At 41.6% G+C, this 13,874-nt stretch overlaps 1 protein-coding gene across 1 annotated transcript in view; it reads right to left on the reverse strand.

The window, feature by feature from the left end:
- LOC311112058 (choline transporter-like protein 1) overlaps positions 1 to 5,079 on the reverse strand; it is a 33,375-nt gene extending 28,296 nt beyond the window's left edge. Inside the window, exons 1-3 of the mRNA XM_084155040.1 lie at positions 4,820 to 5,079; positions 4,332 to 4,421; positions 525 to 667 (exon numbers count right to left, since the gene is read on the reverse strand). Of these exons, the coding sequence (XP_084011166.1) occupies positions 525 to 667; positions 4,332 to 4,421; positions 4,820 to 4,843 (257 nt within the window). The 5' untranslated portion in view covers positions 4,844 to 5,079. The remainder of the gene's footprint in view (positions 1 to 524; positions 668 to 4,331; positions 4,422 to 4,819) is intronic.
- Between the last annotated feature and the right edge of the window lie 8,795 nt (positions 5,080 to 13,874).

Here is a 13,874-nt window from a genome sequence, read left to right on the forward strand (position 1 = left end):
CCAACGTAATTAGAGCAGTAAAAATAAACGTTTTGTAATACCCGTGGTATACGGTCTGATATACCACGGCTGTCAGCCAATCAGCATTCAGGGTTCGAACCACCCAGTTTATAATCCTCTGTAACCCACTGATCTCACTGGTTAACCCATCAACAAAACAAATGAGCATCCAGGCTTTACCAGGCCTTGCATCATATGAGCAAGAGGGTATAAGTGGCAAACTGGATTACCAAATGATGAAATCTGTGTTTGTGCACAGGTAACGTTAAATGGTGTGTGTTAAACTACCACAACAAAGGCTTGTCGATTGTGGGGAGGAAGAGATCTAACCTGGTTAAAATCAAACTGAACAATGGTGAAGTTCGCGTTTTGTCTGGTTTAACCAAGCTAGGAGAGAGGAGTCAAAACCTGCTGAGCCTACATTGTCATGGGAGTGGACATCACAACCAAAACATTATTACATGATAGGCTAACAATTGGTAAGCATCCATCTCGAGATGTTCCACACTTCCAACGCGACTTACTTGTTGTCGGTCTGATCCCGGCCACTGAGTTCGACCCCGTCGATCTTGCTGTTCTTCTGACCGCAGGTGTTACCGTAGCTGTCGTAGCCAGAGATGAGCCTGGATGCAGCTCCCGTGGAAATGGAGAAACCAGCGATACAGGCCTACAGGGGAAGCAGCTTCCATTAATAACAACAACATTATCCTCATCCTCACCACCATCATGATGATGAAACTGCACAAAACAATATCAGGGTAGCACTGAACTATGCTGGTAAATACAATAAATCAGTATAAAACACCATGTACTAAATGACCCATCGAAATACTTCACAACCTTCAACAATATACCACTATGCTGCATGTGGTTGGATTGACCAGTGTTCTTCATATCAATCAATCAATTTTATTTTATATAGCCCTTCTTACATCAGCTAATATCTCGAAGTGCTGTACAGAAACCCAGCCTAAAACCCCAAACAGCTAGTAATGCAGGTGTAGAAGCACGGTGGCTAGGAAAAACTCCCTAGAAAGGCCAAAACCTAGGAAGAAACCTAGAGAGGAACCAGGCTATGAGGGGTGGCCAGTCCTCTTCTGGCTGTGCCGGGTGGAGATTATAACAGAACCATGCCAAGATGTTCAAAAAATGTTCATAAGTGACAAGCATGGTCAAATAATAATCAGGAATAAATCTCAGTTGGCTTTTCATAGCCGATCATTAAGAGTTGAAAACAGCAGGTCTGGGACAGGTAGGGGTTCCATAACCGCAGGCAGAACAGTTGAAACTGGAATAGCAGCAAGGCCAGGCGGACTGGGGACAGCAAGGAGTCACCACGGCCGGTAGTCCCGACGTATGGTCCTAGGGCTCAGGTCTCTCAGTTGGCTTTTCATAGCCGATCATTAAGAGTTGAAAACAGCAGGTCTGGGACAGGTAGGGGTTTCGTAACCGCAGGCAGAACAGTTGAAACTGGAATAGCAGCAAGGCCAGGCGGACTGGGGACAGCAAGGTGTCATCATGCCCGGTAGTCCTGACGTATGGTCCTAGGGCTCAGGTTCTCAGAGAGAAAGAGAGAACGAGAGAATTAGAGAGAGCATACTTAAATTCACACAGGACACTGGATAAGACAGGAGAAGTACTCCAGGTATAACCAACTAACCCCAGCCCCCCGACACATAAACTACTGCAGCATAAATACTGGAGGCTGAGACAGGAGCGGTCCGGAGACACTGTGGCCCCATCCGAAGAAACCCCCGGACAGGGCCAAACAGGAAGGATATAACCCCACCCACTCTGCCAAAGCACAGCCCCCGCACCACTAGAGGGATATCCTCAACCACCAACTTACAATCCTGAGACAAGGCCGAGTATAGCCCACAGAGGTCTCCACCACAGCACAAACCAAGGGGGGGCGCCAACCCAGACAGGAAGATCACGTCAGTAACTCAACCCACTCAAGTGACGCACCCCTCCTAGGGATGGCATGAAAGAGCACCAGCAAGCCAGTGACTCAGCCCCTGTAACAGGGTTAGAGGCAGAGAACCCCAGTGGAGAGAGGGGAACCGGCCTGGCAGAGACAGCAAGGGCTGTTCGTTGCTCCAGAGCCTTTCCGTTCACCTTCACACTCCTGGGCCAGACTACACTCAATCATATGACCTACTGAAGAGATAAGTCTTCAGTAAAGACTTAAAGGTTGAGACCGAGTCTGCGTCTCTCACATGGGTAGGCAGACTGTTCCATAAAAATGGAGATCTATAGGAGAAAGCCCTGCCTCCCGCTGTTTGCTTAGAAATTCTAGGGACAATTAGGAGGCCTGCGTCTTGTGACCGTAGCGTACGTATTGGTATGTACGGCAGGACCAACTCGGAAAGATAGGTAGGAGCAAGCCCATGTAACGCTTTATAGGTTAACAGTAAAACCTTGAAATCAGCCCTTGCCTTTATATTATCATGTCATTACAGTAGACAGTGCCTGTATGAGTTCCAGTCCTATATAATGTCCACTTTCTGAAAAAAAGAGATCAATAGGATCTGCATGTGCTCAGTGCAAACCATACTCAGCATGGGGTGCATATTCAGCATGGGGCGCGTTTGAGTGGCAAGGCGAAAGTAGCCGACTGTGTAGACGGAAGTCAATGAGTAGTTTTTGCAGCGTATGGGACGTGCTCTGTTTGCCATTACTTCATGCCCTTCTACCTTCCTCATTATTATGTGTGATTGTTCAACATGGAATTGTAACAGATGTGATTAAATGGAGTCCACAAAGATTCTTACTGTATGGTAATTGATTGCATGTCAGCATCAGTACAGCCTGCAGTGTATTTCTTTAATTCTCAACCTTTATGTTGCTTGTCAGTAAGCAGAATTTCACTCAATCACATGAAGGACAAAACACTCACTGTACAGAAACGTATTAGACTATACATGTACATCAGTTCAAATAAGTTACTGGGGTAAATAATATGCCTAGCAATATCCCAAGCAGTCATATGCACTTGGTATTGACCCCATGACTGGTGTCTGGGGTACTTGCTCATTAAGGGAGGGTTTCCCTGACACACATTAATTGCCAGTGTAGAAATCCCCTACAATAACCCATGTGTAGCCTACAACACGTATTCAATTGTATTCACACTCAATAGACAACCAACAAATTTGAATTTGTTTGGTGACAACAATATTACAGACAATACTAATTGTAGGCTATAACATGGGACACACCATTACAGTAATATCTAGATAAATCCATTAACTATATTGTCGCAAGTAGGATATTTAATGTATTTATATTAGAAATGTGGATCACATGTAGGCCTATGTAATTAGATTGTAAGGATAAATATGTATTTAAGTTCTAAAGAGTAATCTACCCAAAACAGTAAACATGCATTGATAATAACCAATGATAAGTGGCGACATCAACAATTTATGAGCATGTAGTGCCTTTTGTGTCCAAAAAAACAGAAGGTTGTCTCCCACAATGCTTTGGTTCCGACTTCAAGTTGCAGTTGGTGAGGACAGAGGAAGAGGCGAAGCGAGAGGGATAACTAGGCCCAAAGTCTGTCTTCTCCAGCAGGTGGCGTTTTTTCATTTTTTTCAGAGTTTTTGTATGGAAGTTAATGAGTGTTGAATTTCATTAACAAAACATTTTATGGCTTATTTGCTACCTGTGGGTTATTTGCTCGAATATACGTTTCGTAATGATTAGGTTATTATGAGTGTACTGATATAAGTAGGACATGTTACATCCTGGCAACTTTGAGAAATAACTATTTGAGTTGTGCCTGGTCGTCACTACTTAACACAGCCAAAGTCCTAAACCCCATCTATTGCTTCTTAAAATGTGATTTTAAACCTTATCCTTCACCACACTGCTAACCTTATGCCTAACCCTAAACCTTAAATTAAGACCAAAATGCAAATGTTTGTTTTCATGAATTTCTACGATTTACTTTGTGACTTTGAAATAGTGAAAACCGTTGTGCCCGTTCACACGCATATCTGCTCTCTCATTGGCTAGAATGGTCCCACCTGATCTTGCCTCCTCCTGACTGCCTTCCATTTTTGAAGACATTTATTTTCATTAGAGCCACCACTAGAGTATCTGGTCAATATAATGGATAATCTGTGGTGAGGAGCAACTGCAAAAATGTCCAGTCCACTGCAGTAAAAAGTTAATGACCTTTGATCACATGGTTGTTGTAAAAGTCATGCAGTCTACATGTAGTAGCAAGTCGGACAAGTTTTATAATAATGCAACACACGTCTTGACAAAAGTGATCCGCTCGAACGCGCCCATGGTCATCTACAAAGAAACCACAGCAAACTCACCATTCCGATACAAAACAATGTAAATATGATGAGCCATGGAATATCCGTGCAGCTTCGATCCTCCAATGGTTTCCACTCGCGCTGCTTTTGCTAAGAAATAAAAAATTAGAAACAGTCAAATTCGTCATCTGTTAACACTTGTTGCATGCGCGAGACTGGTTTAACCTGGCGTGCTGTTTTCACTCAGTCAGTTCTAACCCACAGCAAATACTGTATTTGACTAAATAACTTACTTTCACCTAAATTAACATTCAAGCGTCTTTTTACACACAGAAATAGTCCGTTGTTTAAAACGTAAACAACTATAGCTAACTACATACAGTACAGCCAACGCCTCGACAGATCTGCAGTCGACAACAATTTGTACGTTTTTGTTGCTGAATGGATATCCCAAACATATAATGTTAGCAACTAGTTTGGCAAATCCCAAAATGTCTAGCTAGCTAGTTAACTAACGTTTTGGCTTAAATATCCCTAACCCCGATTACCTCTGAACTGCCACTGCATCCCATTGTTGACAGGCGATTTAGGGAGTGACTTGAACTTCCAAAACACAAAAATCGTTTAAATGTCAAGTGCCCGCCTCACTCCCTTGCCTGTATTTTACACTGCGCTTGTAAACAGATTAGTTGTTTGGCAAACTCTTCCCCTCAGCTGCATTCATGCCCTATATTGATAATAAGGAATACTTTGCAAGGATGTGTATGCATATCCTACTTTTTACTGCAGGTAAAAAGCAGGAAGAGATGAACTTTCGTTATGACCGAGGCGGAAGTGTCATGGCAAGCACACGTTTTTCCTAATATTATTCTGTGGCATTGATACGCTTTCACTGTAGGCTACACGTTGGAAGCAAGGGTACCCCCGGCTGAAAACCCATAGACATGAAAACCCCAAAGAGTTTACTGCAGACATTCACCTATTGTCAGATAAAATATTATGGAAATAAATATGTTTCTATTAAAATTCATGTTCTTTTGACATGAATGCAAGTTGCAGAATTTGCTAACGGCTTTTAAAAAAAACATGCTTTTTAATAATTGTATTTTGAAGTGTTGGGGTGTTGGTGGGCACAGTAGACTTTTGTTATCCAAGAAACAAATGCGCTTTTGTATAGGGCACATATTTGTTTATCTTGGCACATAAAAACCTTCAGCTACAACAGGGCATAACAAAAGCACCATAAACTTCCAGCAGAACCTCAGTGACAATGGAACATTCCCTGACAATCCAGAGCCATTTGTAATGAGCATATCAAAGTCAGCTGGCAATTCAGTGTGAAAGGGAATTCTAATCCCACTGCCCTGAGTGATGACAGCATCTCATGATTTCATTCTGAAGTATAACACTCTAATTGGTGATGATTCACACACAAACATCGCCTTGTTGCTGTCTCTGTTCTGCTATTAGATATTTTAAGATTTCCGAAAGGCCAGTCTCTTTGGCAAATGACAGGAGTGTCAAGGTGTGGAATGTTAGCTAAAAGGACTGGTACCCAGACTAACACAAACATGGTGACGTCACCAAATAGAATACAAACTGACAGTCAATCTACTAGCTCAATTTATCAATCTCTTATTCACAGATCTAGAACAGCATATAAGTTTTTGCAATGACCTGTAGGCTATTGGCAAGGCTCGCAAAATGTTGAGATACCCGAGGAATAACAAAACACAACCATGTTTTTCACATCTATAATGTCTCTCATTTATGAAATGGGTGGTTGTATAAAAATATTATACTGCAAGTGGTTAAATTGATAGATATCAAAAAGTGCAGATAATGCCTGCCTGGTGGGGAATGGGTCACATAAACTCATGTAACCCAATATTGTAAGTAAAATGTGGAATACAAGTAGTCAGTTGTCTGCCCTACATACACAAACAAACAGCATTAGGATATCTTAATGCATCTTTGAGACTTGTAAACACAGAGACTTGTAAACACGGGGATACTATAGGCGGGAATAAATACTATGAATATTTATGATAATTGTAAGTACTGTTGCTTTTGATGGATGTAATTGGAGTAATAACTCCCCCTGGTGGTGAATTTGGAGAACACCCCGACAGCAGATAAGAGTCTGCTACATTTGTGAGATTGTTGTGTAGTTGTTCCTGCTTGGAGAGTTGTTCCTGTTGTATGGTTATATACAGTAGTGCTGTGTAGCTGTCCCTGTTCGTTCTATAGCTTTCTCTGTTGTTGTTGTTGCAGCTGTTGTTTAGCTCCTGTTATCGTCCCACAGTCAGCGTTGGGCCCTCCCATGACTCTGAGCATGGGCACCAGGTCCTGGGCGTAGCAACACATGGGGCCAGGCTGCTGCCCTGAGGCTGGGGGGAACTGACCCTCATTGGATACTACACCTATAGAGAGGGAGAGGACAGGGTCAGTATAACACACACACAGGTATGCAAGAACACATACACAGTCCTAACCTTCACAAAACCGCACCATTCCAGTCTACAATGAGCCCGTCCTCCTATAGTTCCACCCACCAGCCTCTTATGATGCACACACACACACACACACACACACATACAGTATATACACTACCGTTCAAAAGTTTGGGGTCACTTAGAAATGTCCTTGTTTTCGAAAGAAAAGCCATTTTTTTGTCCATCTTTTATCAGCACAACAGTTTTCAGCTGTGCTAACATAATTGCAAAAGGGTTTTCTAATTAGCCTTTTAAAATGATAAACTTGGATTAGCAAACACAACGTGCCATTGGAACACAGGACTGATGGTTGCTGATAATGGGGCTCTGTACGCCTATGTAGATATTCCATTAAAAATCAGCCGTTCCAGCTACAATAGCCATTTACAACATTAACAATGTCTACACTGTATTTCTGATCAATTTGATGTTATTTTAATGGACAAAAAAATAGCTTTTCTTTCGAAAACAAGGAAATTTCTAAGTGACCCCAAACTTTTGAACGGTAGTGTACATACACATACAACTTTAATCAAGACATGATCAATTACAAAATAAAATTCCCATAGGGCTCTGATCAAAAGTAGGGCACTATATAGGGAATAGGGTGCCATTTGGGATGCAACCTACACTGAGTTTACAAAACATTATGAACACTTGCTCTTTCCATGACATACACTGACCAGGTGAATCCAGGTGAAAGCTATGATCCCTTATTGATGTCACTTGTTAAATCCACTTCAATCAGTGTAGATGAAGGGGAAGAGACAAGTTAAATAATGATTTTTAGGCCTGGAGACAATTGAGACATGGATTGTGTATGTGTGCCAATCAGAGGGTGAATAGGCAAGACAAAATATTTAAGTGCCTTTGAACAGTCTATGGTAGTAGGTGCCAGGCGCACTGGTTTGTGTCAAGAACTGCAACACTGCTGGGTTTTTCACATTCAAAAGTTTCCCTTGTGTATCAAGAATGGTCCACCCCCCAATGGACATCCAGCCAACTTGACACAACTGTGGGAAGCATTGGAGTCAACATGGGCCAGCATCCCTGTGGAATGCTTTCGACCCCTTGTAGAGTCCATGCCACGACGAATTGAGGCTGTTCTGAGGGGGTGAAACTCAATATTAGGAAGGTGTTCTTCATGTTTCATATCCACTGTGTTCTTGTGACAGGCTGTACTTGAAACACACTAATGTATTTTATATGAAATACTAATTCAATAGCCTAATGAATTCAAGCAGTCCTAGGCCCAGAGTAATACACTAACGGGACATTTAAACTAGGAAGCGGCATAGCTCTGTGAAACATAGGAAACAATTCACTTTCAATGGAAGGAAAATGAGAGAAGCGGAATGGGCCGTTGAGAAATGCAAGCATGTGCAAGGGAGCTGAACAGGGCGGGACTAAAATTGGGGAAAGCTGAACTTTATTACAATCCTCTGCGATATTGCGAAACGAGTGACCAATCGAAGCTCACCATAGCTTCCAACCCCTTCTGGATTGGCTGACATTGGCTGTTGTTACGTAGCACTACCTAGCAGCTTGCTAGCTTGTTAGCACCCACAAGAGGGCGAGGCTAGCGTGGCTATGCGAGTGCTGCTTGTATAGTGTAAATGGCCGGTCTCTCCGTCAAATCTTGTGGGCGAGTCGAATCGAGAGAACCCTCAAAAGTCAAAGTGGGTTGGTGATTGGTGGGAGCCTCCCCATACAGTCTTTGTAGCCTCCAACTGGAAGACGGCAAACAGCATCGCCATGAGCCCTCGCAGAACCCGGGTCAGCGCCCGGTACTACGATACCGAAATATGGCATATTTTGACATGAGATCTCATGTGCCAGGAATTGCAGCTCCACTGTTGTGCACTATCACACACTCCTAACCCTTTCATAGACGCTAACTACCTTTAGCGCCTATTGACAATAAATAGTATATTCGGTAACATTTTATTTGGATAGTCCATCTGTAGATGCTCTACAGACTGTCAGTAACATTTCAAGGAACTATGTACTAACCCTAACCCTTAACCTTAACCATTATCCTAACCCTAACCCTTACCCAAACCCTTATTCTAAACCTAACCCTAACCGTAACCTTAGCAAGCAGTTGCTTATCAACAAATAGTTTATTGACAGTATGAAAATCCTTGTGACTGTATCTTCTGGCCGGGGTAGTTTTGTTAAGAGCCCGATGCTCGTTCAGAACGTTAAAACGCATCGCTTGCGGTACGATTTTGGAAACATAAGGAAAGTATTTTTCATAGCAGCGAGAAATAATTTTGTAAAAACAAAAGGTTAAATTACTATACACCTTTATATGGTTAGGGTTCCCACACGCCCATAGTTCCATGTTACAGTATGGAGCGATTGCAGTGCCAACAGAAATGGTATTAGAATTTTATTATTTGGAATTTCTGTCATGATATTGAATTTTATCATTTTGAATTTGTGTCAGGATATTGCATTTTTATTCAATATTTTTTAATCGTAATGCACAAATTGAATAATTAAATTCCTAAATTGAACTTGTATTTTATGATTTTAAACTGAATTGAATGAATGTTGCATTCAGTTTTAAAGTTCAATTTCAATGTAAATAAATATTCAAATTCAATATTTATATATTCAGTTTTAATATAATTAAATATCCTAACACAAATTCAGAATTATAAAATTCAAATACAATTTCTGTTGGCACTGAAATCGCTCCATATTACAGTGCTTGTTTACTGAAAACAGAGACAGAGGCGTACCTGTGCTAATTAGCTATCTGCGTCTCTGAACACCTTTGTAAACAGAAGACATAGGCCACAAACATGTTACTGAAAAATACTGTCGGCTGCAACTGTGTTAAAACCCGGTTTCAAAAAGTGTACAGTAAGTGTATATTTCGCATTTGTGAAATTATTTTGTTGTGATATTACAGGGCTTTACGTTTTTAGAACCGTACTGCATTTGGCTGTTTTGGCTTCCAGAGCCAATTCACCTCTAAACAGAACATGCAAGGTCCTGGGACTATAAGGAGTAACGTTAGGCTCCTTAAGTCCATTATTGGGCTAACACACTCCCAGCATGAGCCGTAATAAAATGTACCTCTGCCCCTGATAGTTGTTATGTCAGCCACTGTTTGTAGTGAATAATCAGAAAAGCTGTCTATGAACTGTTTTATTTATTTATTTTTATTTAACCTTTATTTAACCAGGTAAGTCAGTTGAGAACAAGTTCTCATTTACAACTGCGACCTGGCCAAGATAAAGCAAAGCAGTGCAATAAAAACAACAACACAGAGTTACATATGGGGTAAAACAAAACATAACGTCAAAAATACAACAGAAAAAAAATATATACAGTGACATACACTCCACAAACTGTTTATAATCATCACTGTGATAATGACACCATCATGATCATAGGCTACTTTATCAAAGTTATCCAGAATTTCCTTTGGCGTCCGCATACAATCAGATACTTTGCAATAAAGCTGAGACTACGTTAACTTGATTATTTAGTGATACAATTACATAACAATGTTATTACATTGTAGCAGAAAGTCTTCTGTTGCTGTCATGCAACGATAGTTTTTTACCACAAGATGGCAGCAAAGATCTCTGAAACGGGAATCCAACGCTCTAGCAGGCACCTGCACTGACACCTTGATCCAAACCATGGGTCTGTTTTTCTTCAAAAGTGGAATAGATCAAATCAATTGTATATGTTTTTATATGCATGTCTTTTTTATGCACATTGTTTATCTTCTAATATCAAGTGATGTATTGGAGCAATTGGTGAACACAGACAGAATCGTTTTACTTTGTGTGCCCTGCTCGTATGTGTCTGTGCGTGAGTGTATTCATTAGTGTATTAACACACTCACGTTTATCCCTTTCCTTCGCCGGCATGTGGAAGCATTGCTTTGGCATGTCCTTCCTGGAGATCCCTTTTGTTATCTGTTTTCTCCCCTCTGTTGTCATTACTCTCTGTGCCAACTACCAGAGGGTTTACAGTACACACTCTCTCTCTCTCTCTCTCTCTCTCTCTGTCTCTCTCTCTCTCTCTCTCTCTCTCTCTCTCTCTCTCTCTCTCTCTCTCTCTCTCTCTCTCTCTCTCTCTCTCTCTCTCTCTCTCTCAATTCTCTTTCTCTCTCTCTCACACCCACACACTCCATCTCAGACATACAGTTGAAGTCGGAAGTTTACATACACTTAGGTTGGAGTCATTAAAACTCGTTTTTCAACCACTCCTCAAATTTCTTGTTAACAAACTATAGTTTTGGCAAGTCGGTTAGGGCATCTACTTTGTGCATGACACATGTAATTTTTCCAACAATTGTTTACAGACAGATTATTTCACTTATAATTCACTGTATCACAATTCCAGTGGGTCAGAAGTTTACATACACTAAGTTGACTGTGCCTTTAAACAGCTTGGAAAATTCCAGAAAATGATGTCATTGCTTTAGAAGCTTCTGATAGGCTAATTGACATAATTTGAGTCAATTGGAGGTGTACCTGTGGATGTATTTCAAGGCCTACCTTCAAACTCAGTGCCTCTTTGCTTGACATCATGGGAAAATCAAAAGAAATCGTAGACCTCCACAAGTCTGGTTCATCCTTGGGAGCAATTTCCAAACGCCTGAAGGTACCACGTTCATCTGTACAAACAATAGTACGCAACTATAAACACCATAGGACCACGCAGCCGTCATACCGCTCAGGAAGGAGATGCGTTCTGTCTCCTAGAGATGAACGTACTTTGGTGCGAAAAGTGCAAATCAATCCCAGAACAACAGCAAAGGACCTTGTGAAGATGCTGGAGGAAACAGGTATAAAAGTATCTTTATCCACAGTAAAACGAGTCCTATATCGACATAACCTGAAAGGCCGCTCAGCAAGGAAGAAGCCACTGCTCCAAAACCGCCATAAAAAAGTCAGACTATAGTTTGCAACTGCACATGGGGACAAAGATCATACTTTTTGGAGAAATGTCCTCTGGTCTGATGAAACAGAAATGGAACTGTTTGGCCATAATGACCATCGTTATGTTTGGAGGAAAAAGGGGGTGCCTTGCAAGCCGAAGAACACAATCCCAACCGAGAAGCACGGGGGTGGCAGCATCATGCTGTGGGGGTGCTTTGCTGCAGCACTTGACTGGTGCACTTCACAAAATAGATGGCATCATGAGGAAGGAAAATTATGTGGATATATTGAAGCAACATCTCAAGACATCAGACAGGAAGTTAAAGCTTGGTCGCAAATGGGTCTTCCAAATGGACAATGACCCCAAGCATACTTCCAAAGTTGTGGCAAAATGGCTTAAGGACAACAAAGTCAAGGTATTGGAGTGGCCATCACAAAGCCCTGACTTCAATCCTATAGAAAATGTGTGTGCAGAACTGAAAAAGCGTGTGCGAGCAAGGAGGCCTACAAACCTGACTCAGTTACACCAGCTCTGTCAGGAGGAATGGGCCAAAATTCACCCAACTTATTGTGGGAAGCTTGTGGAAGGCTACCCGAAACGTTTGACCCAAGTTAAACAATTTAAAGGCAATGCTACCAAATACTAATTGAGTGTATGTAAACTGCTGACCTACTGGGAATGTGATGAAATAAATAAAAGCTGAAATAAATCATTCTCTCTACTATTATTCTGACATTTCACATTCTTAAAATAAAGTGGTGATCCTAACTGACCTAAGACAGGGAATTTTTACTAGGATTAAATATCAGGAATTGTGAAAAACTGAGTTTAAATGTATATGGCTAAGGTGTATGTAAACTTCCGACTTCAACTGTATACACACTCCCTCTCTCTCTCATACACACTCTCGCTCCCTCTCATTGTCTCACAAACATGCACACCATTAGAAATCACCCCCATGTCAGCCATCTATGCCAGTGTTTCCCCTATATTCACTTAGCAGTATTTTTTATATAAATATCATTTATGGGATAGAAAACGTTTTCTGTATCAACTTAAACGACTAAAACCAGATATAAATTATTTAGAAAAGATAATGGAGCTATATATTTTTTTATAAAATGAGAACTAACCCATCCGTGATTGGTCTGTGTCATCACCTGGTCCTGTGTGACGACAAATGTAGTAGTCAGAATGGATCACTATTTAATTAATTATCTCGATTTGTAGCGAACTTTTAAATAATTCACTGTGGTGATCGAATTTGATCATAATAAACACATATTAGAGCCCAAAACGGCTGTTTAAAAAAATATGTTGGGCCGTTCTGCCGATCACAATTTACATAGGCTTTCTAGGGCAGACCAGGGCTTTTGGCACCGCTAGGTTGTACGTAGTTGCCGACCAGCGGAGCTCGTGACTTCACAATCCAGACCGGACACTGGGGGCCTGGTAATGCTCCTCAGCAGTCTAGAGGAGGATGAGCTAGCCAATCAGCAGTCTACTTGCATGAATATTTTTTATGACCGGTATACACCCACACCATTCCAACACAGAAAAGCTGCTTTTTAACATACTTAATTCCCATTTTTTGTAAGGAAAACTATTTCACTCATATTGTAAGTAATTATATGTCATATTTCATAGAAATCTGGAAACACTGGGCAGTTACTTTAAAACAGCAAAGAGGAGGGACTCCCCGTCCGTCCGTCCGTCCGTCCGTCCCCGTCCGTCTGTCTGTCCGTCTGTCACGCTAACCTTGCCACCGCTGCATACAAAATCCTAGGGGAAACACTGTATGCCATTGTGTGTGATTTCATTAGTGCGATTCCGATTTGTATCGTTATGTCTGGTGGTGCTGCAGCAGATGTTGGTCAGCTTTGTGTGTGTGTGTGTGTGTGAGCTTTGTGGGGATATGTGTGTGTGTAGAGGAGTGGTAGGGTGGGCTTATCCACAACTCCTGCTGTCGCTTTAATCCCCCTGGCGTGTGTGTGTGCTTATGTGCCCACACACACGCTGAGACAGTACACACACACACACGCAAACACACACACTATTTAGTATGTCAGTGTGTCAGAGGGTTTTTAAACACCCCCCTTTCAGTCAAGGCCTACCTGTCAATCATGCAATAGGAATAGCCAGGCTGAAACCACTTACCCAATAAATACCTGATTGTATTTGTGTGTTGGAAGGG

This window comes from Coregonus lavaretus (genome assembly GCF_964263955.1).
Source record: "Coregonus lavaretus genome assembly, chromosome: 38".
In the NCBI taxonomy this organism is placed as follows: Eukaryota; Metazoa; Chordata; class Actinopteri; order Salmoniformes; family Salmonidae; genus Coregonus; species Coregonus lavaretus.